The sequence below is a fragment of the Rosa chinensis genome, chromosome 1 (genome assembly GCF_002994745.2).
Source record: "Rosa chinensis cultivar Old Blush chromosome 1, RchiOBHm-V2, whole genome shotgun sequence".
NCBI lineage: Eukaryota > Viridiplantae > Streptophyta > Magnoliopsida > Rosales > Rosaceae > Rosa > Rosa chinensis.
The window spans coordinates 50,715,208-50,741,327 of NC_037088.1; the positions used below are offsets into that span (position 1 = coordinate 50,715,208).

Here is a 26,120-nt window from a genome sequence, read left to right on the forward strand (position 1 = left end):
AAAATTTAAATTTATATACATAATATATATATATATATATATCTGTGGGTAGTCTTTTATAAGTAAGTTATAAATCTCTAATTATAATTTGATTCTCAAAATGATATACTACTATATTGAATCCTAGACCCAAAAGGTTTAAAACCCAAATAAGTGAATCATTTTGAAACTATTTTGGATTTTGTTCTTTAAATATTAGTTTTGGATTTTGATTATTAAATTTTTATTATTGAGATTGAGTTTTAGTATTTTTATTATGAATTTTTCGTAAACAAAACGTCAATGCTGTATAAGTTAAAACCGCCTTACCGACCGAACTAAACCATCTTTAAATGGAATGGATTGGATCAAATTAAGCTTATTTTTTTCGATGACCGGTTGTCTAAAATGTCTAAACCGCTTACTTTGGCATAGAGACGGTTTGGAGTCAAAACTGATCCAATCCAATCTGCGTGCAGCCCTATCTTCAATCCTTTATAATTACCAAACTCTTAACAGATCTAAATCCATGAAGTAATCGCTTATAATTACCAAACTCTCAACAGATTCAAATCCATGAAGCAAACCAATTAACTAAATACCAGCTTGATTTCTTATTTAAAATCTTTATGGGTTTAACACTATGTCAAATGAGTGAGTACATAATTTAAGCAAATTGTTTCTCAATATGGAGACTTGATATAGAATCTTCTAATATCAAGGCTTCGTCGGGAGGCCTGGGCGCAATGAAATTGGGGACCGAATCGTTTGGGTTTGAGCAATAGATCGAGATTGTGAGGGAGATGAAGCTGTGATTGATGTGGCGGTTGTGATCGAGGGAAGTGAGAAAGAGTTGGAGGTGATAGCGTTGTTTGGGCCCAGAATCAGCTTAAACAAAAAGGAACAAAAGAAAGAGTACTCGAGTACATTGATGAGCTATGGAGAGCTGCTCAGTCAATCCAATGGAGAGTCGATTATTAATTGCAATAGCATTTTTCAAGCATGTCGAACATTACCTTCATCATCGGAGATAAGCCTTTTGTTCTTACTCTACACCAGTGTGTTCTGAAAACTGGCCAAGGCTCTCTGCATCAGTGGGTTTACAGCTTTGGATATACCCCCTCCAACATGTCCTCTCTACTCTCTAGATTAAATGAGGGGCATATTTGGAATATCAAATAAAGGGTGTGTGGTTTACAAAAAGGAGAGTGTAAATTTCACTCCCCTTAATCCATAGTATTTTTTTTTTTTAAAACATATAAAAAAGTAATCCACATGGAAGACTGAAGAAAGAAAAATTACCCCGACCTGTTAAATCGATGAAGACTTCACCAAGGCCCAAAGAATGCTACAGACAACAAAAAGATTATAAAAAAAAATTATTTCACAAAAACAACTTCGGCAAAAATAATTTATTGTCTTTAAGTTAAACGGACATACTTAATAGCCAACTGATCGTTTATAAGTTAAACTTAAATTACCTAACAAACAACCAATCATTTTTAGTAAGTCTGCATTAGGTGACGTCAACTCCTTCCTTGTATCATCGATTTTGGAAGAGGGTCCAAAAACCAGCTTTACTCTTTGAAATTTAGGGTTTCGAAGGGTTTGAGTTTCAACGATGGCGGCGCCATTTCCGATTTGCTCCCGTCGAGCCGAATGGAGCTTGACGTTGGGCTTCCTCTCGTCTTGTTTTGAGGTGAGTTTTTCTTGCTAATCAGTGGAATCTTTTTGGTTTCGGGTTGGGAGGCAATCGCCGTTCAGAGGAGAGTTTTTCCGGTCGAGGTAATGAGGCAGGTGAGAGGCCCGATTCGTTTGTCCAGTTGAATGCCAGGATTTGCGTGGATTGTGGTCAAAGAGACATCAAGGTGAACAAGCAGATCAGAGGAACCAGATCCGTCTGGTGCTGGTGTTTTGCTGATTGACAAATAGATGGTGTGGTGGAAAGGTCGACCGTCGGAGCTGACGCCACTGGCGGTGATGGCCAGACAAAGGATTTGGGCTTCTAGTTCTATAACTTGGGTTTGGGCTTGGGCCTGGGCTCAATTCGAGTCAGCAGATTTCAAAGAAAAGCATGAAGACCAACCTGTTGCCGAGGTTATTAGCTGTTCGATTTTAAGTTCGGCTACTAGACAATTGGATGCAAGTCTTATTTAGGTAGGGTGTAAACTCTATAAGCTTTTTCTAAGATGTTTCTAGTTGTCATTTGTACCACAATTGCGTCCCAGCAAATTAGACTAGATGAATGATTTTTCCTTAGGGGATTTAGGGTGGGTTTGGAGGCTTAGTCCCCAGTGGGAATGGGGATGGGAAATCCCTAATATATTTTTATTAGGGACTGGTGCAGGGATGGGGGTGGAGAATGACTCCGGGGATGGGGATAGTATTGTGATCCCCATCCCTATTTAAGACCACCTCACTTGATGATTCTAGGCAAAAATGTTAAATTAAATTATAAAAAGCTCTTCTTTTTTGGGGTCCAATGTAAGAGACTATCTTGTCACCTAATTAACCGCCACCCAATCAAATAGGTCCTTAAATCTTCATGATTGATCTTCGCAACACTAAAAATACTTTATATATTTAACGAAAAGTGAAATTCACACATAGCACATAGAATTTCATTCTCCTATTTAAAAACATATTCACTTTACCCTATAAATTATTATTAAACGATTCAACTATTCTAATTTTCCTCTCACACTTGACACGTAACATAAATCTTCACGTTATAGTATTTTTTGTAGAGGGGACTATGAATGGATTGAAATCTACGCTATATATTTCCTTTTATAATATCTTAACATTACATGTTTGCAATTTACATTACAAAACGATACTCTAAAATTTAAGATACTAAAACAGAAAATTGAGCAAGCGAAAATATAATTATAATCAGATTATTAGACTTTATGTTTTTTTTTTTTTCTAGATAAGGACTTTACGTCTTTATGATTTAAATAATAATATACTATAAATATCCCAACATGTTCATGCGTGGCTCAATGCCCCCATCTGGGCCATCAATTAATGGCCCGTCGTGGATTCCTAAGGTCCCTATGTCAAACAAAAATTAATTAAATCCAGACAGAAAGGACCACGTCAGCCACATGACGGGTGAGATAGGTTGGAACCCGAACCTGGGGGACGCGTAGATCATGTAAACTTCCAACACGTGTACGGCCAATGTGACAGCGGAATAAATAAAATAGGCCAGCGTGATTTTCGACGGGCCAGCTCAACAACCACCACAGCACCCTCTCGTCTTTTCTCTCCCCTCACGTATTTTATACGGTGTGCCGTGTACAACCTCCTCATTCTACGACACGTGTTTGGTGACGTGGACGTTTGCCTTGGCGCTCTTCTTCTTCCTCCTTCTCCTTCCTCTTCTCCTCCTCCTCCACCATCCTCACCTCTCTCTCTCTCTCTCTCTCTCTCTCTCCTCTTCTTCTTCTCTGGTTTCTTTTTCACCGACGGATAATGTACAAGTGTGAAGCTCCGGTTTGCGGCCATTGAAGACGTGTTTGTTCGCAGCTAATTCGAATCGGATTTGGTCAGTTAGTTTTGATTTTGGTTTCGGAATTTGGAACGTGAGGGAGATTTGGATTGTTCGAGTTCAAGGTACGTTGAATTTGAAGCTCCTACTCGTTTTTCTTTTCGAATTATACCTCCTTAGGCTCTGTTTGGCTTCTGAGAAAAATGTAAGGGGAAGGGGGGGGGGAAAGGAAATTGAATTCAGGAGCTGTTGAAGCAAACTCTACAGTGTTCAAAGTTTGTAATTTATTGGTTTCTCTCGGCAACCAAACAGATTAGAGTGGAAGATTTATTAGTGTTGAAGGAACTTGATCTTGATGATTTTTTATTTGTTTATAATTAAATGTAAGATTTGATTGATTGAATTGCTTGTGTCAATTTAATTGGTCTAGTTCTGCAACTCAATTAAAGAAAGAAGATTTTTTTTTTTTTTTAAATTTTTTTCAAAGAAAGTAATTATTGTAAGATTAGAGGTAATCAAAACCAATTAGAGGAGAATTTATAGCTATTTAGTTGGAAAAATATGGGTTGAGGTTGGTTTAGGGGTACTTGTGTGATTTAGAGATCTGTAGAATTATGAGTTGGAAACTTGGAATAGATTTGGTGAATCCATCCAATCATCCCATCATTATCTTCTGATCACGTGTGTTTGTGGAAATACGTTCTTACCCTTTTAATTTCAGACTTTTTAGTTTAACTAGATCCCCTTTGATTTTTGAAGGTTTGGTTGGTGATGAAAGAGATCTGTGAACATATGTATCATTCATACCCGAAGAATATCAAGAGAAAGAAAGCTATTGATGTAGTTGTAGGTTAAACTGTTCTTTTCCTTAATTATGATTTATTTTCAAGAAGAAATTGATTAACATTCAACTGTGAAATTGTAGAGCGCACCTCAATTAATCTCATAGTTCTACCAAAAGAAAAATAAATCTGGGTAGGATTTTACCATTTCAATTGTTCCCGGTACTTGTGTTGTTTCAAATCTCGGTAAAGTTTTAATCTTTTTGGAAAGAGGATCTTAGTTCCTGCTCCTGTATTAAGTGTCCCCAATGCTTTTACATGAGAATTAAAAAGTTAAAACAGATGCATATGCTAATTATTTACTAATATATTTTGTCAAAGCAGCAGATGCTCAACTCTTTTTATAGACTGGTTCTCTATCAACTGATTTACATCATTCTTTGTTTCGAACATCTACCACAGTTATTGGTAACCTGTTACTGTTGGCTCTACGTTATCTGTTGGGAACGACTTTGTGATGTATAATATCAGTGGTTGGACGGATAATCTCTTCCTCTTTTTTTGTTCTGTTCTTTATCAGCCTCGCAACGTTTCTTGTTGTCATTTACCGCCTGACAAGACTACTGTTGATGCAGACTGGAGTTTGGATAGCCAATGTTACAGAACAAAGGACTGATTCTGTAATCAAGGAAGCTCAAAACATTAGTGTGTACTGTTTACTCATGGGTAACAATGATGAAGTGAAATCTGTGAAGACTGAAAAATCATCTCCACCTCTGACTGCGGTAAGCTCAATTTATTGTTTTTTTTTTTTTTTGGATGTCTGATGTTACATGAACAACTATATTTTTCATATTAATTTCTTGATACTTTGAGAAGTACCGCTGCCAAAAGTCTGTAGATATGTCGGTTTTGTCATTCTTGGTGATTCACTATAGGAGTTTGTGTCTAAATGTTCCATGATCTTTTGCATTGGCAGGATCCCAAAAACCATACCAATCAGACGAATATTCATGTTTATCCTGATTGGGCAGCCATGCAGGTTACCAATATGTTTTTCTGGTTTTTCTCAAATTTTAGTGGATTTACATTGTTGCTTTTCACATAATCTGATTCATGTTAATATCTGTACTTTCAGGCATATTATGGTCCCAGACTTCCTATGCCCCCATATTACAACGCACCAGCTGCTTCTGGCCATGCTCCCCATCCATATATGTGGGGCCCACCACAGGTATTGCCTCGTGCTTGATACAGTTAAAAGCATCCAAATTATTTGCAATTTACTCATGCATTCTGGAATAGTTTTAGTATACTGTCTGATAACTTGTTGAACTATTAATTCTTTCAGACTATGATGTCACCCTATGGGGCACCTTATGCAGCAATATACTCTCATGGAAGTGTCTATGCACATCCAGCAGTTCCTCTTGTAAGTTCAAATTCTTATAATATTCTGTGAAGATCCTATCATTTAAATCAGCAATACTGATTTCTTTGCCATGGAGGTTAATAATTTGATATTCCGGAGTGCGAGTGTCGTCAGTTTGAGTTGATAGGCTAATAAACTTTGAAACTAGAGTCAAGTGTATATTTGCATCACCCTCTTTTAGTGGTGTTAATGTAAATGTAATTTTACATGTACTGGCTGACCGTCTGTGATCATTACCCTATGCTTAGCAAGTGGAACAAATCAGCTTTCTTATTTCTTATGCCCAACTATAGTCTTAATCAATTATTCATATCCGTCCTTATTTTTCACTCTGTATCTTCCTACCCCCTCCACTGCAATTTTTTGTCCCCTGTGATGAACTCAGACAGTTACAAAACTCAAATTTTTCTGACATACTGGTTTTGGCTGTTATAGAGTTCAAATGGTCAAGGGGTTCCACTATCACCTGCTGTAAGTTCCAGCTCATGGTTTCAACATTATTCTAGTTGTATGCTCATCCCATCATATAATGTGAGTTTATTATGATGCAATAATGCAGGCTGCAAATCCTTCAAGTATGGAAACACCTACAAAGTCATCTGGTAATAATGATCGAGGGTTAGTGAAAAAGCCAAAAGGATTTGATGCACTTGAAATGTCAATAGGCAATGGTAATGCTGAGAATGCTGAAGGTGGAGCTGATCAGTCTCTCTCCAAGAGGTTTGTAAATGAAGTTTTCCTCTTTCTTTCTCCTTTTCCCTGACTTCTTTTAGATGGGCTATACCTCCTAAACTCCTAGTCAATCAATCTGGTAGTCTCTGTTTGACTATAATTCGCCTTTTGCTTGTATATCTCCCCATAATCGCCCACTATAGTGGGTTCTGTCTAGTAGTATTCTGTCTGTCGGCTAATTTTTGGAATTCCATGACCACTTCAACAGTTCCGCAACTGAAGGTTCTAGTAGTGATGGGAATACTTCTGGGGTGAGTACTTCATCACGATTATTTTTTGGCCATGATGATTTGAATAATAGTGAATCTTTGTACATATATATAAGGATGATTAATAATATTGAAGCTAAATTGCAATATCTTCAAATTTTATGTGCAGGCAAATCAAACCAGAAGAAAAAGAACTCGTGAGGGAACACCCACCACTGGTATGACTATTTTCACCAAGTGTTAGATTTTGCTGAACTGTATATCTGGGCTGCAATCACTCTTCTACTTTGTGTTGGCCGCTGTCACTTTTGATTTTAACAGCTATTTCTCATTCCACTGTATACTTGGCTTTGGCCAATGTATAGATGGTTCCCACACACACCACTTGTTGGTCAAATTCAATAAATCTTGCTAGAATTAGAGACCTAAATGTTTTACCTCTTACATATATTGCTAGTTTCTCAACGTCTAAAAACACAACCGTTGAGCTTCTCAGAACATGTAAATTGGAAATGACAAACTGTTCAAAGTCTGCCACATTTGGACAAAAAACAATTATAGTTGTCATTGTTGAATTTTCTATCTACAAGTAACGTTTATATATGTATGTTGCATATTTGAGGCTATTTTCTGTCAACCCTCCTACATTCTGCAAGGTAGACAATGGTTAAGAGACAAACCTTTGAGTTGCTCAAAACAGGTTGATTTGGGAATAACAAACTGTTTTAAGTTCAAACTTTCTACTATGAAAAGATCTAAGGCATCCTCTTGTAGTTTATTATTTGTCTTCAGGCTTAAATGGTCAGAAAACTGACAAATATATATGTTCAGTGGTCAGAAAACTTACAAATATGTTCAGTCCTGTTGGTTGGTTGATACCTTCACCTATCACTGCTAATGTTATTCTCTTAACAATTTCCCTAGAAAATTGTATTCCATGTGTTTGAATGAAATTGGTAATTTTGTTGTTTTACCATCATTTACAAGACCTTAAACTCGTATGACATGAGCCAACTATTGTTCTATAATCGAACATCCCAATGCACATTCTTCACCATTAAAGAGTCCAGCAAGTGAAATTAAAGCTGTAGGGACTTGTGTTGAGGATCTTCTGGTTTGAAGCCTTTAAGTACTTTCCATAAACTTGAGTTGTTTGACTAAACTCTCGTTTCTATGTGTATGTTGCTCAATAGTTGAGGCAATAGCTGGAGATCAGAAACCGGAAATGCAGGCCAGTCTGGCTTCTGCAAAGGATGTAAACCCGGCTTCTTATAAGGCATTGGGTACAACTATTGCTACTGTTGGTGTCCCAGGAAAATTGGTCAGACCAGCAGTTTCTCCTGGCGTGACCAATGTGTTGGAGCTCAAGAATTCATCCAACTTGAACTTGACTAGCGCTACTAGTGTTGAACAACCCAGTGCAGTTTTGCCTCCAGAGACCTGGTTACAGGTATGGTCAAACATATGTATGTGGTTTTTAGTTGGGCCTTTGTTTCTTAATTATTTTGTCAGCAATTTGCTTCATGGAATGTAATCATGTAACAGAATGAAAGGGAGCTCAAACGGGAGAGGAGGAAACAATCTAATCGGGAATCTGCTAGAAGATCCAGGTTGAGGAAGCAGGTATGAAAGTTGTGGGCGTTGTAGAAATGTTCACTAGTTTAGATATGAAGCTAATGCTTTAAATTCTTCTGTCCAGGCTGAGACTGATGAACTTGCACGAAAAGTAGAGGCCTTAAATGCTGATAATGTGTCTCTTAAGTCTGAAATAAATCGATTGACAGAAAGTTCTGATAGACTGAGGGTTGAAAATGCTTCACTAATGGTAATTCACAAGTTATACTGGACTAGCTTTTTCCTTGGCATATTGTTGAAATTTTCATGTCTTGTGCTAATCTAATTGCTGTTGCTACATCAGGAGAAACTGAAAAAAGCACGAGTAGGACGGATGGAAGAGATTATCATGAAAATTGATGATAACAGGGTCGAAGCTATTAGTACAGAAAACCTGCTGTCAAGAGTCAATAACTCCGGTGCATTAGCTAGAGATGTTGAGGAAGAGGGTAGCATGTATGAGAAAAACGCTGGGGCGAAGCTGCATCAGCTCCTTGATGCGAGTCCAAGGACCGATGCCATTGTTGCTAGCTAGTTAATGGACCGGTAGTTGTGCAGTCCTCTTGATCTTCTATGTAGTTTTGGCATATTAAAAGCCCAAAATTACTGCTAACAGTGTGTGTCAGCTGAACAGGATTGGTATCAGGGTGCAAGCCGGAAGCCAAGGCTCTAATTGTTACTTTGTTGTTAGTAATCTCATGAGTCATGACTGATGCCTAATGGCGTGTATTTCTAAACAGGACAATATACAATTCAGAGGTGCCGGGATGGCCGCTGAATGTGATGTACATTGAAGAGTGCTAAAGACTTGTTAAGAGTAGAAAAACCCTTATTGTATGAGTGTCTGGGTGTTTGTGTAAACTCTAGACCCTTCTATACTGATGTGGTGACTCTGGAATCTGTTGTATTTGGTTAGTTACTTTGGCTCTTGTGTTGCTAACATATAGTTTTCGGGAATTAAACTATAGCATGGGTCGTTCTGTAGCTAAGTAACACAAGTAGAAATCTTTCTAGTTTTACCACCATCTGGTGAAAAACAAAGTCACTGCAGGGAACATATGAGGAATTATCTATAATCTAAAGGGCGTGGACTGTTCATTCACGTGGCTACTGTTCATTCGAGCCCGAAGTAAATGACTATTTTGCCCTTATTTTTTTAACAGAATTACAATTAAACCGTGTTTCCAGATTCTATCTGGGTCTTTGTCTTCTTTATCAAGTTCTAGATCGATCTGAACTCTACCTCAATTTTCAGTTCTGCCATTTTCCCTTTCTGGAAGCATCTCTCTGCACCGACATATCTACACCGACATCAACTCTTGCAGACTATAAATTGAAATCAGCAGAGGCGAAATATATACTAATTTCGTTCACTTGATTACCACATCATTCAGCTTACTTGATTTCAGTTTAAGTTAACTATCATCATTCTGTTTATTAGGCTATTGAGCTTTTATTGAATTCAAATCAGTAAACATGTTTTCTTATTTTTCTGTTTTCTTAATCGAATAAATTCAATTCAATTGCTTCCTGGTTGAATTCTATACTGTATGATAATCTTTATTTTTCTTTTCCAACAGCTCCGAAACTCGGTTTTGGGAGAAATGTCAGAAAAGAAGGTTGTACTCGAGCGAAATGGAGCAGCTTTGATATTTAACAAAATTGTCTTTTTGATATTGTTGTTTCAATTTTTTTTTTACTGTCATTCTCATTTGATTAGCTGTTGTTTTCAGTTTTGAAATCATATTTGTTTTTATGTTGTTGAGACTCTGTTTTTTCTTCGCGAGACCTTTGTTGGGTACTTGAATCACTATGGTTAATTGGTTTTCTGGTCTGAAGTCATGTTGCCATAAATATGAAATTTGTGTTGAATTACAGAATTTGGACAAGTGCGTACAATACATGTTGATAATGGCTTGGGTCCTGCAATGGCAGACGTGTCAAAGTGATGACGTTGATGGAGTCGGGTCATTCTTATTCAAAGCATGCACAATAGATGGTTGGTATATTTGCGTGCAGCCTATGATTGGTTCAAAGTGAATGGCACAAAGATGATCGAGGGCGTTCAGATTTGAGGTTGAATAATATGACAAAGGTAATTTTGTTGAACAGACTACTGTGATTGTCTTTGTCGTGGAAATGTTCCAAGTGCATCCTAGCTATGGTAATTGAGTTAAATGCTTCAAGTTGATGAAGCCTGAAAAAAAAAAAAAAAAAAAAGTTGGAAAGTTGCGATGTTGAATCATAATTCATGAATATGATCATTCATTCGAATATGTCTGTTAATTTGAAATTGCTTTGGAATTTAATTCAGCTGCATTTCAAATAAGATATGGAACTTGATTACTATGTATGATTAATTATAGTGATATTCAGTTCGTATTGCTACTGCATTAGTTTTGAGTGGATTTGAATTTGGCATATGTTAGTTTCCAGTACACTTGGATTATTATTAATTATGGTCCTGAATACAAATCATAAGTATATGTGTCTATTTATTCTATAAATAAGTATTTGTATAAATCTGATTCAGTATAAGACTTTTGTGCCGTAGTATAGAAACACCAAACTTCAATACCACTTTATATATACAAGTATAACATAAACTTTGAACTACATCCCTGGATAATGAGTGAAGAGAAAGAGGGGTTAATATAGCAACACCAACCTGGGTTATTTCTCTCAGCTTTGTGACTTGATGTGTTTTCGATGCATTTGCAGGAAGGAAGATGTAAGGATCGCTCTTTAGGAAGACGCTGCACGCATCTTTGAAGCCCAACACATTAGCCATCTGCCACCTCCATTTTGAGTTGTATTCACAAGTTTAACAGTCAAAGAATTCCAACGTAAACTATATCTTCCATCTAAATACCTCTATATGTCCACTACCCTTGCAGTTCAAATCTAATCTCTTCACTCATTTTTTGAACAGGCAAACCAGTCTTAAATAGAACCATGAGTACATGCATCTTCATCAATCCAAACATTCCCGACAGAGCGGAGTACAAACAAAGGTACACAGTCTCAACTTTAAGAATAGGAACCCATCTGATTACACGAGTATATAACTGAAACTTAATCTTACAATACTTCATGCCTGTTTTATATCATTGCAGTTTTTCTGAACTATTTCTTGCTCCAACAAAACAAATAATAGGAGCTGATGGACTGGAGGATGTAGAAAAAAAGACAGTCAAAGAACTCAACCTACTAGATCCAGAAACAGACAAGGTAATGTATCAATCAGCAAACTGATTGGGTAGATTTCTGCAAATCAAAGTGCACTGTGTGGTTTGTTTTTCCAATTGGTCTCAATTTCTGAACAATTTGAACTAATTCCTCACCCATTTTAGCTTGGTCTTTCCCTTCCTATGTCATTGTTTGGTTTAGTTGTGCAATTGATTTGATATGTATATTGGGAGAAAATGATGAATTAATTTCATTATTTTCATCGTTTACATTTGCAGGAATCCATTCACGTGCAATTGTCATGACTGAAACAGAAAGAAGAAGACTTTAAGCAATTCAAAAATGAGGCGTACCTATGCATATTGCAGATTAAAGTTTGAGTCCCGCAATTGAAAAATCAGGTGCGTCTTATCTAGCATAAGGTCAATAAGAAACTCAGCATTAACTTCCAACAACTACTACAGCAATCTATGCATCTTTTCATATTTTTCATTATAACTGCATCATGGGTGTGTATTGAATTTGTACAAAAAACGTTTGAACTGAAGTCCATAGTAGTGTGTCTTCCATTTCCCTATTGAAAAACTTAGTATAGATTCAATGTGTAGATGCACTAATCCAATCTAACACAATTGTTCCTCAAAATTTTTTATCTTTAATTAAGGTAGATATATGGCACCTGTCAGAGCGATAAACAGAATTATACACCTCAGGATGTTTGCCAAGATTTTGCACCATTGGCAAGGAATGATGGAAACAACAGCTTTCAAATTAAGACATTTGTAAATCCCATAGCAGGTAATAGCCTTTGTCTACTGCTTAACAAATAGCAAAAAATACATTGCTGCAAATGCCTTTACTCTTCAAGGTTCAAAAGAATCGAAGTTTTTTTCACCACAATTCTTGCTAGATTGTTCGTGTTCTTTTGTTTCATGTACTTTCTGAAAAATAGAAAGAAAGTTTTTATTTACATGTGATTAGGAAATTGATTATATTATTTACAGATGATCCACTTGCATATATAACATGTACATTGCATTCATAGCTTTTCAATTTTACTTCCAACTCTTAGGAGGTCAAGGTGCTCAAATGATTCTATTGCAATTCTGTGGCATTATACCAATATACCCCCCAATTTGGGACAATGATCGGAAGAATCAAACTTTTTTTTTTTAAGGAATCAGGTATTTCATTGTTCAATTAAGCTAGATGTTCTGCAAATATTGGAACATTTCATAGCCAAAAAAAATGGGTCCCTTTTTTTTTTAATTTACAATGATGAACTTTCAGCTTTTAAATTTGATTAATCTGATTCTAAAAGTTGTGATTTTTTGTTGATCTTGGTTTTATTTGCAGCACCTGTCTACCTAATTGCAGCAAAAATTGCTCATGTATGTATCTGGTTAACATACCAGATTTTGAAATCTATAAAAAAAAAAACTCTGATTATTGATATAATGTTTCAAACATTTGTTTTTGTTGTAATTAAACATATAACAAACCAGCAGCATCACGCGAGGTTGATCTCTATCGTTGTTTACGCAAGCAATTACTCTCCTAAACAACAGTAATGTTATGAAATCAGGAATACCATATAATGTTATGTAATAATTTATTTCTTCCATTGCATACTTCTAATTCATTGGCAACAGAAACTCCCGCAGCAAAGCGCGGGCATAGTTTCTAGTATATAACTAAAAGAGTTGAATAGATGGTAAAAAGTTCAATCCAATTCCTACAACGGTCGTGTAATTGCTTTATAAATGCGATTCCGGGAGCTTCAAAGCTTGTTCAAAGATGGAAGTGAAGGACTTCATTTTTGCCTTTTCTAATGCCAGGACAATCTCAAACCCACCTTCCTCTTCTCTACTATTACTGAGGTAAATAAACTTCGGAAAATCAAAATCAACGTTTATAACCTCACTCTTTTTGGGTCTCCCCCACCCAAAATCAATGTCATTATAAAAATCAAGTCTTGGTGAGCCAGCAAGCAAGGTTAAATGCATTGGAGGACTATTAGTACCCTCGTCCCAATCTGAAGTCCACTCCTTAGCTCCTCTCAAAACCCCACTCTCCAAATCTTTCACATTTTTTCCAATAGCATCCACTGCCATAATGAGACCATTTTCCTTAACTAGCACACTCTTCTTCACTTGAGTAGAACGTATTGATAAACAGTTCCCAAAATATGAACTAGGTAATGGATACTCAAGCCGGTTTCGGCTGTCAGCCGAGTAATTGAAGTAGCATTGCATTTCATCATCATTGATCTCCTCTGCTTTGACTAAACAAACCCATGTCAAAGCGCATATAACTACAAATGATGACATATGGGGTGGCTTAGAACCATGAACAGCACTGAATAAGCTAGACACCCACTGTTTAAGTCTGTCGATTTTTGGTCTACTCAACACGAATGTGGTTCGGACGTTTTCAGTTAGGGAGGGATGGAATGGGTTCATGTGAAGCTCCCATGGGATAGGCGTCCAACTTCTCCATGCAGCTAAGAACTTGTTCTCAAGGCCGCATGGGTCTTTAATCAAACCTCTATTATGGGATGGGGGAGTACTAGTCAAAGCCTTGACTCCTTGTGATAAACAAACAGATGCCCATGACTTCATGAAATGATGCAAAGAACTCCCATCAGTCAATGCATGAAGAAAATTAATGCCAATGCAGATCCCGGAGTTGGGGAACACAGTGAGTTGCAATGCTACAGGAGTGACCACACGCGTGCCATCCTCCAACACGCGTGCTGGTGGCAATGGTGGAACAAGGAAGTGGGATTGTGCAACATTGTTTACACGGTGGGATGTGAGGCGGTTGAAGTTGCTTGAGGACTCGGCAATGGTCAATAGGAGTGAGGTTCGGTCAGTCTCGGAGTAATGTAGAAAGGGTTTGGAGGGTGGTGGAGGGCAGATGAGATTTGAGGCCAAGGGAAAGAAGTGCTGGAGAGTTAGGGAAAGAGAGTGTCTGAGCTTGGGGAGGATGGTTTGGGTGATGTGGTGAAGAGGGTGAGGGAACTCATAAAAGTATACAAATTCAACCGGACCGCAGAAGAGGAAAACAATGTCGAAGAAAGTGAGAGGGAGAGAGGTGGTAGGAACTGAGCCTGGTGGTGGAGAAACCTTGCATTGCCCAACAACCCTAGCCGGGTTGCAAGAACCCTCCATCTCTCTTACTATCAAACTTGATCTATTTTTCTTTCTATAAACACAAGAGTACTAATGCAACACCTGTTACTAACATATTAATGGATTGTAAGTTTTGTAACTGTTTCTCTGCTGTTTTTTTCAGCTTTAAAGCTGAAAAAAAAAACACCTTCATATTAATGTTATCCAACTTTAAAGCTGAGGTGAAATTTAGTTGACAGTTTCAAATCACCCTGCATATCTTGAAAACCGATGCAATGCCATCTTCAAGGGTACCCCTAAATGAACAGTTTTTCTACAGTACAAAATATTTTCCCAAATCCAGTTGGGTCCTTTCAGCCCTTCTTCTCCATATATATGTCAAGAACCAACGTTGCCTCATCCATGCATTTCCAGCACCGTAACCCTCCATTGACAGTGATTGTCACGAGCCGGTGACTAGTTAACTGCCTTCAGAACATCTTTGATTGTGGCTACTGGAGGAACTTTCCATGTTCATTTGTTTTTTTCTCTACTCATTCCTCGTTTCGACAAGCTAATCTGACTTGGATCCTCAACAAGCTAAGCAATGGGTTGATTGCCACCGGTTTGTGGTTATTAGTTATAACTATAACGTACTTCAATAGCTTTTTATTACTGCCCTACTGCGCTGAGGAGTTATACCAATTTGCTCTCTTTGTATGTTCCTCTGCTTGGCAAAGAATTTGACAATTTTTCAAGACAGGCTTCATGCAATTAACATCCTACCATCAATGTTAAAGAATGTAATGTTTCATTCTGTAAAATGCAAATAGAATAATTGTTCTTCTTATTGGTACAAGAAAGAGTGCAACATCATTTGATTCTCAACCAGATACTTTCTACTGATGCATTACTACTAGTTCTTCTCCAGTCCATTTTTCCATTCTTATTGAGGCTTGCTCTACCTGCAATTTCAATTTCAATCATTTGCTACAATTGACCACAAACAAGGATTCTGGAATCTTAAGAACTGTAGAATCGATGTATTTACCTCCTTGTTCCAGTTGGTTTTATAAACAATGCAGGAGAGGATCAGTGTCTGCAAGAATGTCCCAAATATCATACCAAGCCAAATTCCCTACAACCAAACGTTGAGGCGTCATATAAGTATTAGTCGATCATATTAGCTAATTCCTTGTTCATGTTTGCAAGGTTGCTTCAGTAGTTAGTGAAGACTAGAGTAATGAGAATTGAGAAATGATAGTTTACCTCCACTCTCAAACCTGTTCGATAACCAAGAAGAAACCCAAGAGGTAGCCCCACAACATAATAACAAAACAAGTTTATGTAAGCCACCAAAGCTTGCCACCCTCCTCCAACAGCAACACCTGCAAAAAAGAAGAAGAAAAGGATGTGTTGTTATTCCTGGATCTTCTAGGAGTGATCTGTACATGTTATGTTACCGCCTTAGCAGAGAGTAATCACATTAGCTTAAAAAATTTACCTGATATAACCGGCTGGACACTATTAAGCACCATTGTCACACTAAGAAGGATTGCTAAACGAGATACCGCGTGTTGCAGCTCTTTGCTGCTGGTAAAGATGATGGAAAAATGGTCCTTAGCAGCCAGGATAATCCCCCCGAAAATAATCCCAATGATGAGAGACTCAACTATGGTGACAATGACAGAGTATTTTGCAGCTCTTGGACGTGCTGATCCAAGCTCATTGGAGACTCGAACGCTGCAAATGAAGTAAGTTGTAGAGTTGATGATATATACAAAATAGGTTTGGTAGCAACATTTCCTTACCTTATAGCTGCATTGACCCCAATGAAAAATACACCTTCCCATCCATTCACATTCATGCTGGAAGCCAAAAACACAATAACAGCCTCATTAGGTAGGCAATTAAGCCTGAATAGGCTAAGGATCCCAGAAAGTGCTTAGATATGACCTTACCATATTGAAAGGGAGCCAACAGCAATAACAGGATTCTCAAGGTGTCCAGTGAGAACAATTATGGTCATGAAATACCAAATCTCTAGGCAAAGCATTACAGCTGAAGCAATAGAGAGTTTCAAAAAGGCCCATAACTCCTTGAAAGCTAACAATGACAATCCCTTCCACCCATCTCTGCACCAACCAACTACATATACCACCTGAGCCAGTGTCATACCCCAGGCTGAGACATTATAGGCTGCAGCTGCACCGGTAGTTCCCCACCCCAAAACCTTGATGAAGACACTTAGGAGTCCTATGTGTACTAGGAGTGTTGCAATGCCAATGCATGCTAGTACTCGTACCTTGCTCTGAGCCTGCAAGAACTTCTGTGTTGGGAAATTAATGGCAAGTGAAAACAGCTGAGGGATAGTTTGGATTGAGAACTTCCCGGCAAGGTCTGCAACGTCGTCTTCTTGCCCTAGGAGTTTCAAGGCCGGCCCTGAGTATATGTACAGTGGTAGTAAACAGAAGCAAGTGACAATCAGAATTATCCATGAGCGTTGCAAGTAAACTCCTAGCATGCCTACTTGCCCGGCACCAAATGCCTGACCACATAGTGTTTCAAGTGCACTTGCCATACCAAGCTGCAATTTTCATATAGCATTAATTTTTTCATCAGTATAACTGTATAAGGCTTGGTACTTAATATGATGCAATTATTTATAAAATTGTTCACTCTACAACAATATTTATGGAATTATAGAACAACAGGCAACTGTGCTCGTATGAAACCAAATAGATACTCCTACTAATAGAAGAATTAACTTGGATTCTCAATATTTCGTGGAATCGCAACTCACTGTTTCTTTATTGGTCATAATACACTAATACAGTTATAAATCCTTAAGCCAGAGGTAGATATATAGTCCTGGAAGTGCACGCAAAAATATGTTGCAAAAGTTGTCTGTGACCATATTGACCATATGCTAGTGTCACTAAATAGTATTTTTTTTTCTAATAAGTCAAAAAACTATCTAGTTTATTCATTAAGAGTCACAGACTTGTTGAGACAAGTTTAACAAACTAAAAATACTAAATCTTGTCATAAATTATACTAAGATTTTCTTATAATCTGAAATTTCAATAGCATAGAGAAACATATGAGTGGATTACTTGTAGAAGCTATTACTTACCAGGAAGCCAAAAGAGAAATTTCCAATGACAGACAGAGATATTGCAATAGCAGAGAGCTCAACATTGCCAATATGCCCAGCAAAGATGTTTGTGAATGAGTTAATACCATAGTTGCACAACATGTTAAAGATAATTGGCCCTGCAATCATCCAAAGCTTTTTGCTCTCCACAAAGCATATGTTCTTGGCATCTTCAAAGCTTCTTATTGGCTCATAATCTCCTCCGGAGCTGGTTATTGCAGTAGGGGCATGGACATCAGCTGGTGCAGTTTCCATGGCTGAAAATGCATCATTAGTCATTTGGTTTTTTATTTCTTGGTCTGGTAAACGTCCAGGAGAGGATGGGCTACTGATCTTAATGTCTGAAACTCCATCATTGTTCATTGGGTTTTGGCTTTGTTGGTTAGGTGAAAGTTCAGAAGGGGATGAGTTACTCATTTTCAGGGCTGAATTATTATTCATTGGAATTTGGCTTTGTTGGTTAGGTGACGATCCAGAAGAGCATAAGGATTATATAGGAGCAAGAATAATCTTCATTGATTTACTACTTATAAAAAGAGCTGTAATAAATGCAAATATGAGGTACTAATATTCTTCATGGCTGAAACTCTGTGTACGTGATAGTTAGTACTTCTGATTCTGAGGAGTATTTGCTGGCATATTGCAGCATCAAGTTCAGAACCTACTTAGTCGAGTCTTGCTTCGAAGGAGAGCAACAAAATTAAGACTACGTTTAGTTGTAGACTTGTAGTTGTTAGTAGCAATCTCTAGATTGTTTTGGTGACAAGTAACCATCTCAAAGCAAGCCAGCAAGGTGAGCTATTTCTTCATTTATCTTTCCCTTCATTACAGTTCCTTCAAATTTTCTTATTGTTAATGAATGAAGATGATGCCATGTTCCTTTCCTATATTAATTGTGATTGATGTTGCTAATTCTCCCTCATGCAATCTAGGAGTGACATTAGCTCTCTATTTGGAACATCTGCCTCATTTGAGGGTAGCCTATTACTATTTTAAACATTACTGCAGCTTTGGTTCATAGAATTTGATCCATTTGCCTAAAACGAAATCATACATATAGAATTTGCAACATCTGCTTAGCGTTTTCACTTTCTTTAAGACGAATATGAAAGTGTTGACCAAATTGGTTATATATCTATTCTGTCGTTTAAATATGTATAAGATTCATCATACTCACAACAATCAGAGTGGCGCAGCGGAAGCGTGGTGGGCCCATAACCCACAGGTCCCAGGATCGAAACCTGGCTCTGATAAAGAGTGGCTTCCGAATTCTTTTTTTTTTCTTTCTCATTTACTCAATTAATAATTTTTTGATAACTTCTGTTATATTTATTTTTACGTATTGAGTCAATATTTTTAGTAAAACTCCAATAAATTTAGCTAACTTTTATTTCCTGCTCTAAAAATTCATGATCTGAACAGCACTACTCAACATAATAAACAGTTTAATTTCAGCTCTGATCAACACAAACACCATGGATGATATTATTACAGTAACATGGTAATTGTTTATCGACCTCCCATTCTTTCACAAAGAACTAAAAAGATAGAAGCAGTGTTTCATTACAAGGTTTCCTATCCTAATTAAATCTAAAGAACTAGCAAGCTACAACAGGACATTTCTAAAATTTCACCTAGTAGCTAACATTAACAAAAGCACTTTTTACCCTAGAAGCTCTGTACCATTCTTCAAAAACCCCCCTTCTCAAGATCCAGGTTCTCACTACAGAAACTCGAAGGCACAACCGAGAGCTGCAACCTCCCTGTCCATTCCTCTCCTGGCTTCAGGGTGATGGGTTTCTCAATTGCCGCAGCATCCACACAAAGCATCTGCTTATATTCCTCGTCACCAAAATCAACCATGGATTTTGATTTCTTCTCCCACGGATTCCAAACAACTGAAAATGGGGTAATCAAATTGCTTAATAAAGCAAAATATACTATCAAACATCATATATCTTGGAGTGCATTTAAGCAGACTTATGCATCTAGTAATCATTATGATATATATATAACTCCTTTTAGCCCAAGGTTATCCCTTTTGCACAATAGTAATAAACAAAATGTAAGTAAAGCTCAATAGCCAATGTATTTAACTGTTACTAGTTGGCAAAACAACCATCAAAACTTCACTTTCATAAATTTAACCCACTCAAAACAAAATCAGAAGGTTAATATGCCAGCTTACCAACATCTGGTAGTCCTTCCTTTCTGATTACATATGTCTGTTTTTTTTCATGATCAAGAACTGCAATTACTTTGCGTGAACTCAGATAAAGTCGATCAACCTGCCAGGAGAACAAATGTATATAAACAATCACATATAATCTAATCCTTTTCTTTTCTTTCTTCAAATATAATGCGGTTCTGGAGGGAGTGGAATACTAATTGATCTTCACTACCACTTTTAATTAGTGCCAGACAGTGTTAAGAAATGACTGTACTTTGTGTAAGACAATGAATGGAGTATAAATAAGTGATAAGTTATTCAGTAACTCAAAAATTTTAGAATTCAACATCTGTATATTCAGCACACGTTTTCATTCTCTATACTGTAACCCAAATCTTGGGTTTACTTCCTATATAACTAAAAACCATTTCATATAAGTAAACAAAACAAAACTCACCTCTGATTCAAAAGTTAAGGCATCTCCTTGTTCTGTGAAACGTTCTCTGTGACAAAGGTTGTCTAAGTAGTCACATGTCTCCAGCCCTTCGATCCTCACCTCACTACGGAAGTCATATTCATTAAATTAAATTTCTATAATTGGATGGACTTGCACAATTAAAAAGGTATAACAATCGCTAATTCAACCAAGAGTGCTCCATACCTTATGTCAGAAACCAAAAAGTAAGTGTGGTAGGCAAAAGAGAAACTAAACATCTTGCCATTCACATTCCTGACTCGTGATATCAGGGTCAGATCTCCATTCATTGCAAGAGACACCCTTAGGCGAAACTCAAAACTGAAAATAAAGGAAAATTAAAAATATTATGAAGGTTTATAGCAGAATACCACTTGAAACATACATACGTATATGAGGAAATTCTATAGTGCAGTAATGCATTGATACTTCGATTGGCTCCATGCAATGGTAGACCAGTCTACTACTACATAAATTTGGTCTACAGTTATGCAGAGTTGCTCTACATTAATGTATTGATGCACTGATGCACCATAGGGACCCATATATATGTAGATGACAACATAAGAATAAAGCAGCCCAGCAGACCATCCATCCAGCCGTCCTCAGCATATCTTACTAAGGGAGCAGAGACACTAGGATCTCTTCAGAATACAAATGATCCGATGATTAACAATGTATTATAATTTCAGGATTGGGTGAATACAATAATAGAAACAATGACAATTTACCTCTAATATCGCTAAATTGTCATTGACAGTTACTATAAGAATACAATAATAGAAACAATGAGTTAAGTGCCCATTCTCTAATGAGGGAGCATACATGCAGTTTTATTAAGGAATCAGCATCCAAGCTCATACCTATGGGGCCAGAACTTCAGGTCCTCTTCAGATGGTTTAAGAAGTAGATCAACAAATGATTTTCCTTGGGAATCATTTGGGCGAAGCACTGGAGGATTATCATCAATTGCCCAGAGCTTGTTTCTTGCAAAACCATGTAGTTCTAAAGATCCACAATTCCCAAACTTCAAAAGCATAAAGTAAATATTATCAGAAAATTGGATGTTTTGAGTAAAAAAAAAAAAAAAAAGATTTGAGAATAACTAACCATACCTGTGGGAAACAAATGGGAATTCCTCCTCGCATTGCTTTTGGAGGCTTGAAGATTGCCTAAGATTAATCAAACACATTAAAATGAATTATTATCTATTTCTGTAAGAGGTAATATATGTTTTCAACTATCATTGTAACTATGATCACATTCTGCCAAAGATAACCCTCTAAAGCTACTGTCTCAGTGGCCAGAAAATAAAATTCTCTTGTCAGGGTATGGTTTAGCATAAGACAGTAGATGCAATTGAAAATCTGGACCAGCAAAAACTAGCCCATATTGGAAACTTCCACAACAGATTTTAAATCAAGTCAACCAGGTTTTAAGGCTTGATCAGACAACCACATAACCTATATGTTCTTGACCAGTCAACCAAGTCATATGAAGTCACACATAGTGCACCCCAACTGGAAAACTGAAAATCCAAGTTTGCCTGGAAAAGTCTATAGCACCTGAAAGCTGCTACTAGACATTTTTAGAGAAGCAAAAGTTTTGTCCGACAATGTCCATAACAATAAAACTCTTAAACATAGAGGTAGAGTCATGTCAAATACTCAAATTCTTTTATTAAAGGAATATTGATACAAGCTCAAAGAAGATATTTTCCTTTTTTTGATTTATGACAGCCACAAAACAAAAAAACAAAAATATGACGGCCACAAAACTTAAAACAAAACAAAAAAAACAAAAACAAAAACAAAAAATGAATAAAATCTATAGTTTATACCTTACTACTAGTGAATAGGAGTTCTTCTCCATGCTCATTCCTCCATGATGTGACCTGTCCTCCATGCAAGCTAACCTATATTATCCCGAAGAAATATTATTAAATCCAGGCAATTAAATACTCCTATTATACAGAAGTACAGAACCAATCAACCCACTAGGATTTTAACAATTTAAGGATATTCTGTAATCTGTCTTCAATGGTTCAAAAAGAACCAATATTCAAAAGGGAAAAGAAAGAGATTCTCGCCTGCGCTGAAGCCCCTTGTGGGTTTCGAAGAACAACTTGTCCGACCCCATTCAAGTCCTTTGTTTTCTCAATTGCTGCCTTACAGTCCCAGACTGCTGATGAATGCCCCATTTTGGAAACTCACACACAACTACCTTCTTCAAGACTCTAACTTTACTACCTCAAACCTCCCTAAAACAAAATCAGTAATGGGTTCAAAAGGAGTAGAAGTCACACTGAGACAGTGAGATCTGAGATTAACCAAATAAGTGATCAAGCCGCAGTCTTTTGAATCAAAAGAGAAAAAAAAACCCAGAAGCAATATAAGCTTCCTAATCTCTCAGATCTGGAAATCCCCAATTCCTAGATGAACCCAAAATGCTGATGCATTTTGAAAATGCCTTGAAAACCAGAAAACCCAAAAGCTGAAATTTGGCAGCTGAACAGGAAAAACCCAACACCAACCTTAAATTCAAAATAAGTCCTCAGCTGTTATTGTCATGCACTTCTCGACTCCTAATGGAACTTTAGTCCAAGTTATCAAAAAGAATAGAACCAAGTTCTCAACTGTAACATTTTCAAAAACCCATCAAAGGACATTCTCAAAAAAGAAAAACCCATCAAAGGAAAGAAGAAAGAAATAGTTCAATTTTACCACCAAGAACTGTACCTGTAATTTCTCTAATTACCGTAGAAGTCTTTAAGTACTAATAAAACCCACCACGAAGATGACCATTAAAGCTAGAAACTTCGGGGCATAGCATCTCTAAGTACATCTCAAATGAACCAAAGGACTCGAACTCACAAGCTAAACAATGCCCCATTGAAGACCTTGGAAGAGCACCAAAACAGAGTATGTGGTCAAGTTTTCAAGAAACGGAAGCATTCAGTGTTATTAAGCTTGTTAATGCTTGAAGGAACCCAAAAGGAGAGAGAGACTGGGAGAGAGGAAATATAAAAGGAAAGGTGAAAGGTCTAGAGGGGGCAAAGACCGTGGAAGCATGAGAAGAGATGCATAAATTTAGGAAATGTACATGTGTGATGATGATAAGGAGGAAAGGACTGACGGTCTTTGTACTTGTGTTATATGATGGGGCTTGCAGAGATCTAGGACGTCGAGATACCGACGAGTAGTAGTACATGGAGGAATTTCGAGAGTTGAGACCGTTCTTTTTTTCAATTGCACATTGATGACTCTCAGAGCCATTTCACGTGGACACCAACCATTAATATTTTTGTTTTAAATAGAGAGAAAAACGAACGGCTTGAACTAAACCGAAAAATAATTAAAAAATTAAATTGAACTAAAACTCAAACTTAGTTAGTTGAAATACTTTGTTTTTTTGTTTTTTTTGAAAGGGTATTGATTGCATTAGATTCAATAGCAGTTAGCAAAGAGCTAGAGTGTACCATGTACTTGATAGGAAACCGACAAATCCCGAACTCTATCAAGTAAGTGTCAACTCATTACAAAGTCTGCTTTAAGCTCGCTATAGCAGCGAGCTTATAGTACAAAAAACTACTCTGTGTCTCTTAGGGCAAAATCATAAACTAGTCTCCCATTAACCAAGAACGCAATTGTGGTACTAACAGAATAGCTACTTCCCAGCAAACAAATATGAACAACTCCTTACCCATAAGCCGCTTGATAGCCAATCTTATTCTAAATAATTACCAAACTCCACTAGAAGTCATGATCTGAAAACGATTGGTTTTGGACCATAATCGACCTCGAGCCCAAGAAAGTCCACCTCTTAGGCCAGGCTCACCCTCACCACTAAGTGATAAACCTACTAGCCCATAGTATAGAGCCCATTAGCCCAGGGTTGAGTCCAGGTCTGAAGACCCAAGCCCAAACCCGAGTAAAAGGAGCAGCAGCCTCAACGCTCAGCCGCCAATCTGCCTCCACCTCAGATCAGTCCTCCGGTGGCATCCTTTCCAACACCCCATCATGCTCCAATCACCGCCTAGAGCAAATGAAACCGGCCTCTGAGCAACCTCAAACAGTAGCTAAAACCGCCTCCAAACCACCTTACACAACTTGAAAATATTTAAATCAAACTAAATTAAAAATTTTGGTTATGGTTCCACTTATTATCAATATCATGCTTAATCGTGTATGGTCCTACGAGAATATAAAAGGTTATAGTTCATGCCTTTTTTGTTTTCTTTATTTAAACCGAAGGACTCATGGTACTAATATTGCTCTAACAGTCTAACCAAAAGTTAGAATATTAGAAAATCAATTTTTAAACAATTTGAGCTCAGAGCAATCTATACCTAAGCAAATACACTTCGCCTTCAAAGGCATTCCATATTACTTACTAGCCCATGTGAGCACGCAATTGTGATACGAAAATAGGAAAAAGTTCTACAAAGACTCTTAAAAGAGTTCTCTCTAGCATAGACTAAAAAATGGGTAAAAATTAAGCAAACGCCAAAGCTGACATAGACCCCAGTAAAGGACCCAAAAACCCAAAGTTGAGACGAGACAATCAATTCGAGGGGCAATCACCACCACCCAAGTCAGCAACATCACAGTAGTTAAACGTGAAAACCAAAACAACAGAAGTTATCGTCATTAGTTTTGAGGGACGACCACTCTATCTCCCCATGTTTCATGACCAAACAACAAGGTCAACCAAACTCAATTACCACATAGATGGCTTGCTTGGTGATGATCAAGCCTCACTGATCTCTAAGTAAGAACCATCATCGCCTTTGCAGCACCTGCCTTCCATGTCGTAGGCAACACTCACTAGCAACCTGAAGATTATTGCTAGATAGTTCGGAGCCCCTTACCCTCGATCGATAGATATTTGTCTTTGAAATCATAGCAAAAATCACCTAAATCACCTAATTTTTTGCTTTGCATGTTGTCAAAAACCAACACCTAGAAGACGAGATCATGACTAAGCCCGCTGCAACCTGCTATAGTCGGCATGTCAACTAGGCAAGAACAAGGCCCTCAGAACTTGACGGATCGGAGAAAATAGTCGCTGCCGCTAGGAACTAGAAGAAACCTTCAGTAGATTATGAGCTACTGAAAGAAATAGTTCATTTTTGTAAAAGATAAATTCACTGAGTTAGTTAACGATTACAATCGTTTCGAATGTCATCTCTTATAATCTCGGGAGCTGTTACAAACCATGTGTGGCTATCACTATTTTCTAAAGCATGAGAGGCAAATAAGTGAGCTACTTGATTTGCTTCTCTCTGAACATGTGTAGCACAAAAACCAGGCTACTCTTTTGACAAGTTCTTAATCTCCTCAAGCATCAAATTTAAAGTAGAAATATTAGGAGTATTCTGTTGTAGAGCTTGAACCAAAATAGAACAATCACTTTCAAAGCAAACATAATTATAGCGCAAGGTCCTTGCCAATAGGATCCCCTCCTTGAGTGCAATCAAGTCAGCATGGAAAGGTGAAGTAAGCAAGGCATAGGGCCAAGCTAAACCTGCTAGGAATTCAACATCACCATTGCAGGCAATACATTCAACACCACCATGTCTACTAACAGCCAAAAAAACCCCATCACAGTTCATTTTCACCGCATTTGCTTCAAGCTTTCTCCACCGCTCCTATTGTCGCTTTGGGCGTTGTTGAGGAACATTTTGCTTCCTGAAATCCCCGTATCATCCAAGTGTCATTAGAATGATTCCAGAGGCATGTTTACATTTGTCAATTCAATTACAAAGTCAGT

At 37.4% G+C, this 26,120-nt stretch overlaps 4 protein-coding genes, 1 long non-coding RNA gene and 1 other non-coding gene across 21 annotated transcripts; 3 read left to right on the top strand and 3 right to left on the bottom strand.

The window, feature by feature from the left end:
• The first annotated feature begins 3,245 nt into the window (after positions 1 to 3,245).
• On the top strand, positions 3,246 to 9,202 carry LOC112181883 (common plant regulatory factor 1). 7 transcript variants are annotated; one of them, XM_040517067.1, is made up of 15 exons: positions 3,249 to 3,600; positions 4,235 to 4,321; positions 4,893 to 5,042; positions 5,237 to 5,299; positions 5,396 to 5,491; positions 5,609 to 5,689; positions 6,125 to 6,160; positions 6,249 to 6,409; positions 6,630 to 6,672; positions 6,800 to 6,869; positions 7,836 to 8,080; positions 8,176 to 8,253; positions 8,330 to 8,455; positions 8,549 to 8,790; positions 8,879 to 9,202. In XM_040517067.1, the coding sequence occupies exons 2-14, from the start codon at positions 4,247 to 4,249 to the stop codon at positions 8,777 to 8,779; spliced, it is 1,455 nt and encodes a 484-aa protein (XP_040373001.1). In that variant the 5' UTR covers positions 3,249 to 3,600; positions 4,235 to 4,246; the 3' UTR covers positions 8,780 to 8,790; positions 8,879 to 9,202. The 7 variants fall into 7 exon arrangements, with proteins under 7 accessions (XP_024176053.1, XP_040373001.1, XP_024176052.1 ...); XM_024320283.2 differs by having other exon boundaries at positions 3,257 to 3,600; positions 6,800 to 6,848; positions 8,549 to 9,202; XM_024320282.2 differs by having other exon boundaries at positions 3,276 to 3,600; positions 6,800 to 6,848; positions 7,824 to 8,080; positions 8,549 to 9,202.
• A 310-nt stretch (positions 9,203 to 9,512) lies between these two features.
• LOC112181886 lies at positions 9,513 to 13,071 on the top strand. Of its 7 annotated transcripts, none has more exons than XR_005808738.1 (8): positions 9,515 to 10,339; positions 10,966 to 11,090; positions 11,177 to 11,258; positions 11,361 to 11,475; positions 11,712 to 11,834; positions 12,102 to 12,231; positions 12,506 to 12,617; positions 12,790 to 13,071. It is a non-coding gene; the product is annotated as an uncharacterized LOC112181886 (long non-coding RNA). The 7 variants fall into 7 exon arrangements; XR_002929173.2 differs by having other exon boundaries at positions 9,523 to 10,339; positions 12,098 to 12,231; XR_005808735.1 differs by having other exon boundaries at positions 9,513 to 10,339; positions 12,098 to 12,617.
• A 119-nt stretch (positions 13,072 to 13,190) lies between these two features.
• Positions 13,191 to 14,606, bottom strand: LOC112181885 (coumaroyl-CoA:anthocyanidin 3-O-glucoside-6''-O-coumaroyltransferase 1). The gene has a single exon (XM_024320288.2). The coding sequence runs from the start codon at positions 14,604 to 14,606 to the stop codon at positions 13,191 to 13,193; it is 1,416 nt and encodes a 471-aa protein (XP_024176056.1).
• A 732-nt stretch (positions 14,607 to 15,338) lies between these two features.
• LOC112181882 (protein DETOXIFICATION 35) lies at positions 15,339 to 18,341 on the bottom strand. The gene is made up of 7 exons (XM_024320279.2): positions 17,683 to 18,341; positions 16,508 to 17,133; positions 16,358 to 16,414; positions 16,051 to 16,289; positions 15,816 to 15,934; positions 15,598 to 15,684; positions 15,339 to 15,511 (listed from the first exon to the last, which is right to left on the bottom strand). The coding sequence occupies exons 1-7, from the start codon at positions 18,142 to 18,144 to the stop codon at positions 15,446 to 15,448; spliced, it is 1,656 nt and encodes a 551-aa protein (XP_024176047.1). The 5' UTR covers positions 18,145 to 18,341; the 3' UTR covers positions 15,339 to 15,445.
• Positions 18,342 to 18,884: 543 nt separating this feature from the next.
• TRNAM-CAU lies at positions 18,885 to 18,956 on the top strand. The gene has a single exon. It is a non-coding gene; the product is annotated as a tRNA-Met (tRNA).
• A 196-nt stretch (positions 18,957 to 19,152) lies between these two features.
• On the bottom strand, positions 19,153 to 23,561 carry LOC112182858 (putative glucose-6-phosphate 1-epimerase). 4 transcript variants are annotated; one of them, XM_024321442.2, is made up of 10 exons: positions 23,087 to 23,561; positions 22,882 to 22,983; positions 22,438 to 22,608; positions 22,189 to 22,263; positions 21,464 to 21,520; positions 21,212 to 21,375; positions 20,535 to 20,669; positions 20,331 to 20,433; positions 19,892 to 19,991; positions 19,153 to 19,601 (listed from the first exon to the last, which is right to left on the bottom strand). In XM_024321442.2, the coding sequence occupies exons 3-10, from the start codon at positions 22,546 to 22,548 to the stop codon at positions 19,393 to 19,395; spliced, it is 954 nt and encodes a 317-aa protein (XP_024177210.1). In that variant the 5' UTR covers positions 22,549 to 22,608; positions 22,882 to 22,983; positions 23,087 to 23,561; the 3' UTR covers positions 19,153 to 19,392. The 4 variants fall into 4 exon arrangements, with proteins under 4 accessions (XP_024177210.1, XP_024177194.1, XP_024177202.1 ...); XM_024321426.2 differs by having other exon boundaries at positions 22,882 to 23,561; XM_024321434.2 differs by lacking the exon at positions 22,882 to 22,983 and having other exon boundaries at positions 23,087 to 23,560.
• Between the last annotated feature and the right edge of the window lie 2,559 nt (positions 23,562 to 26,120).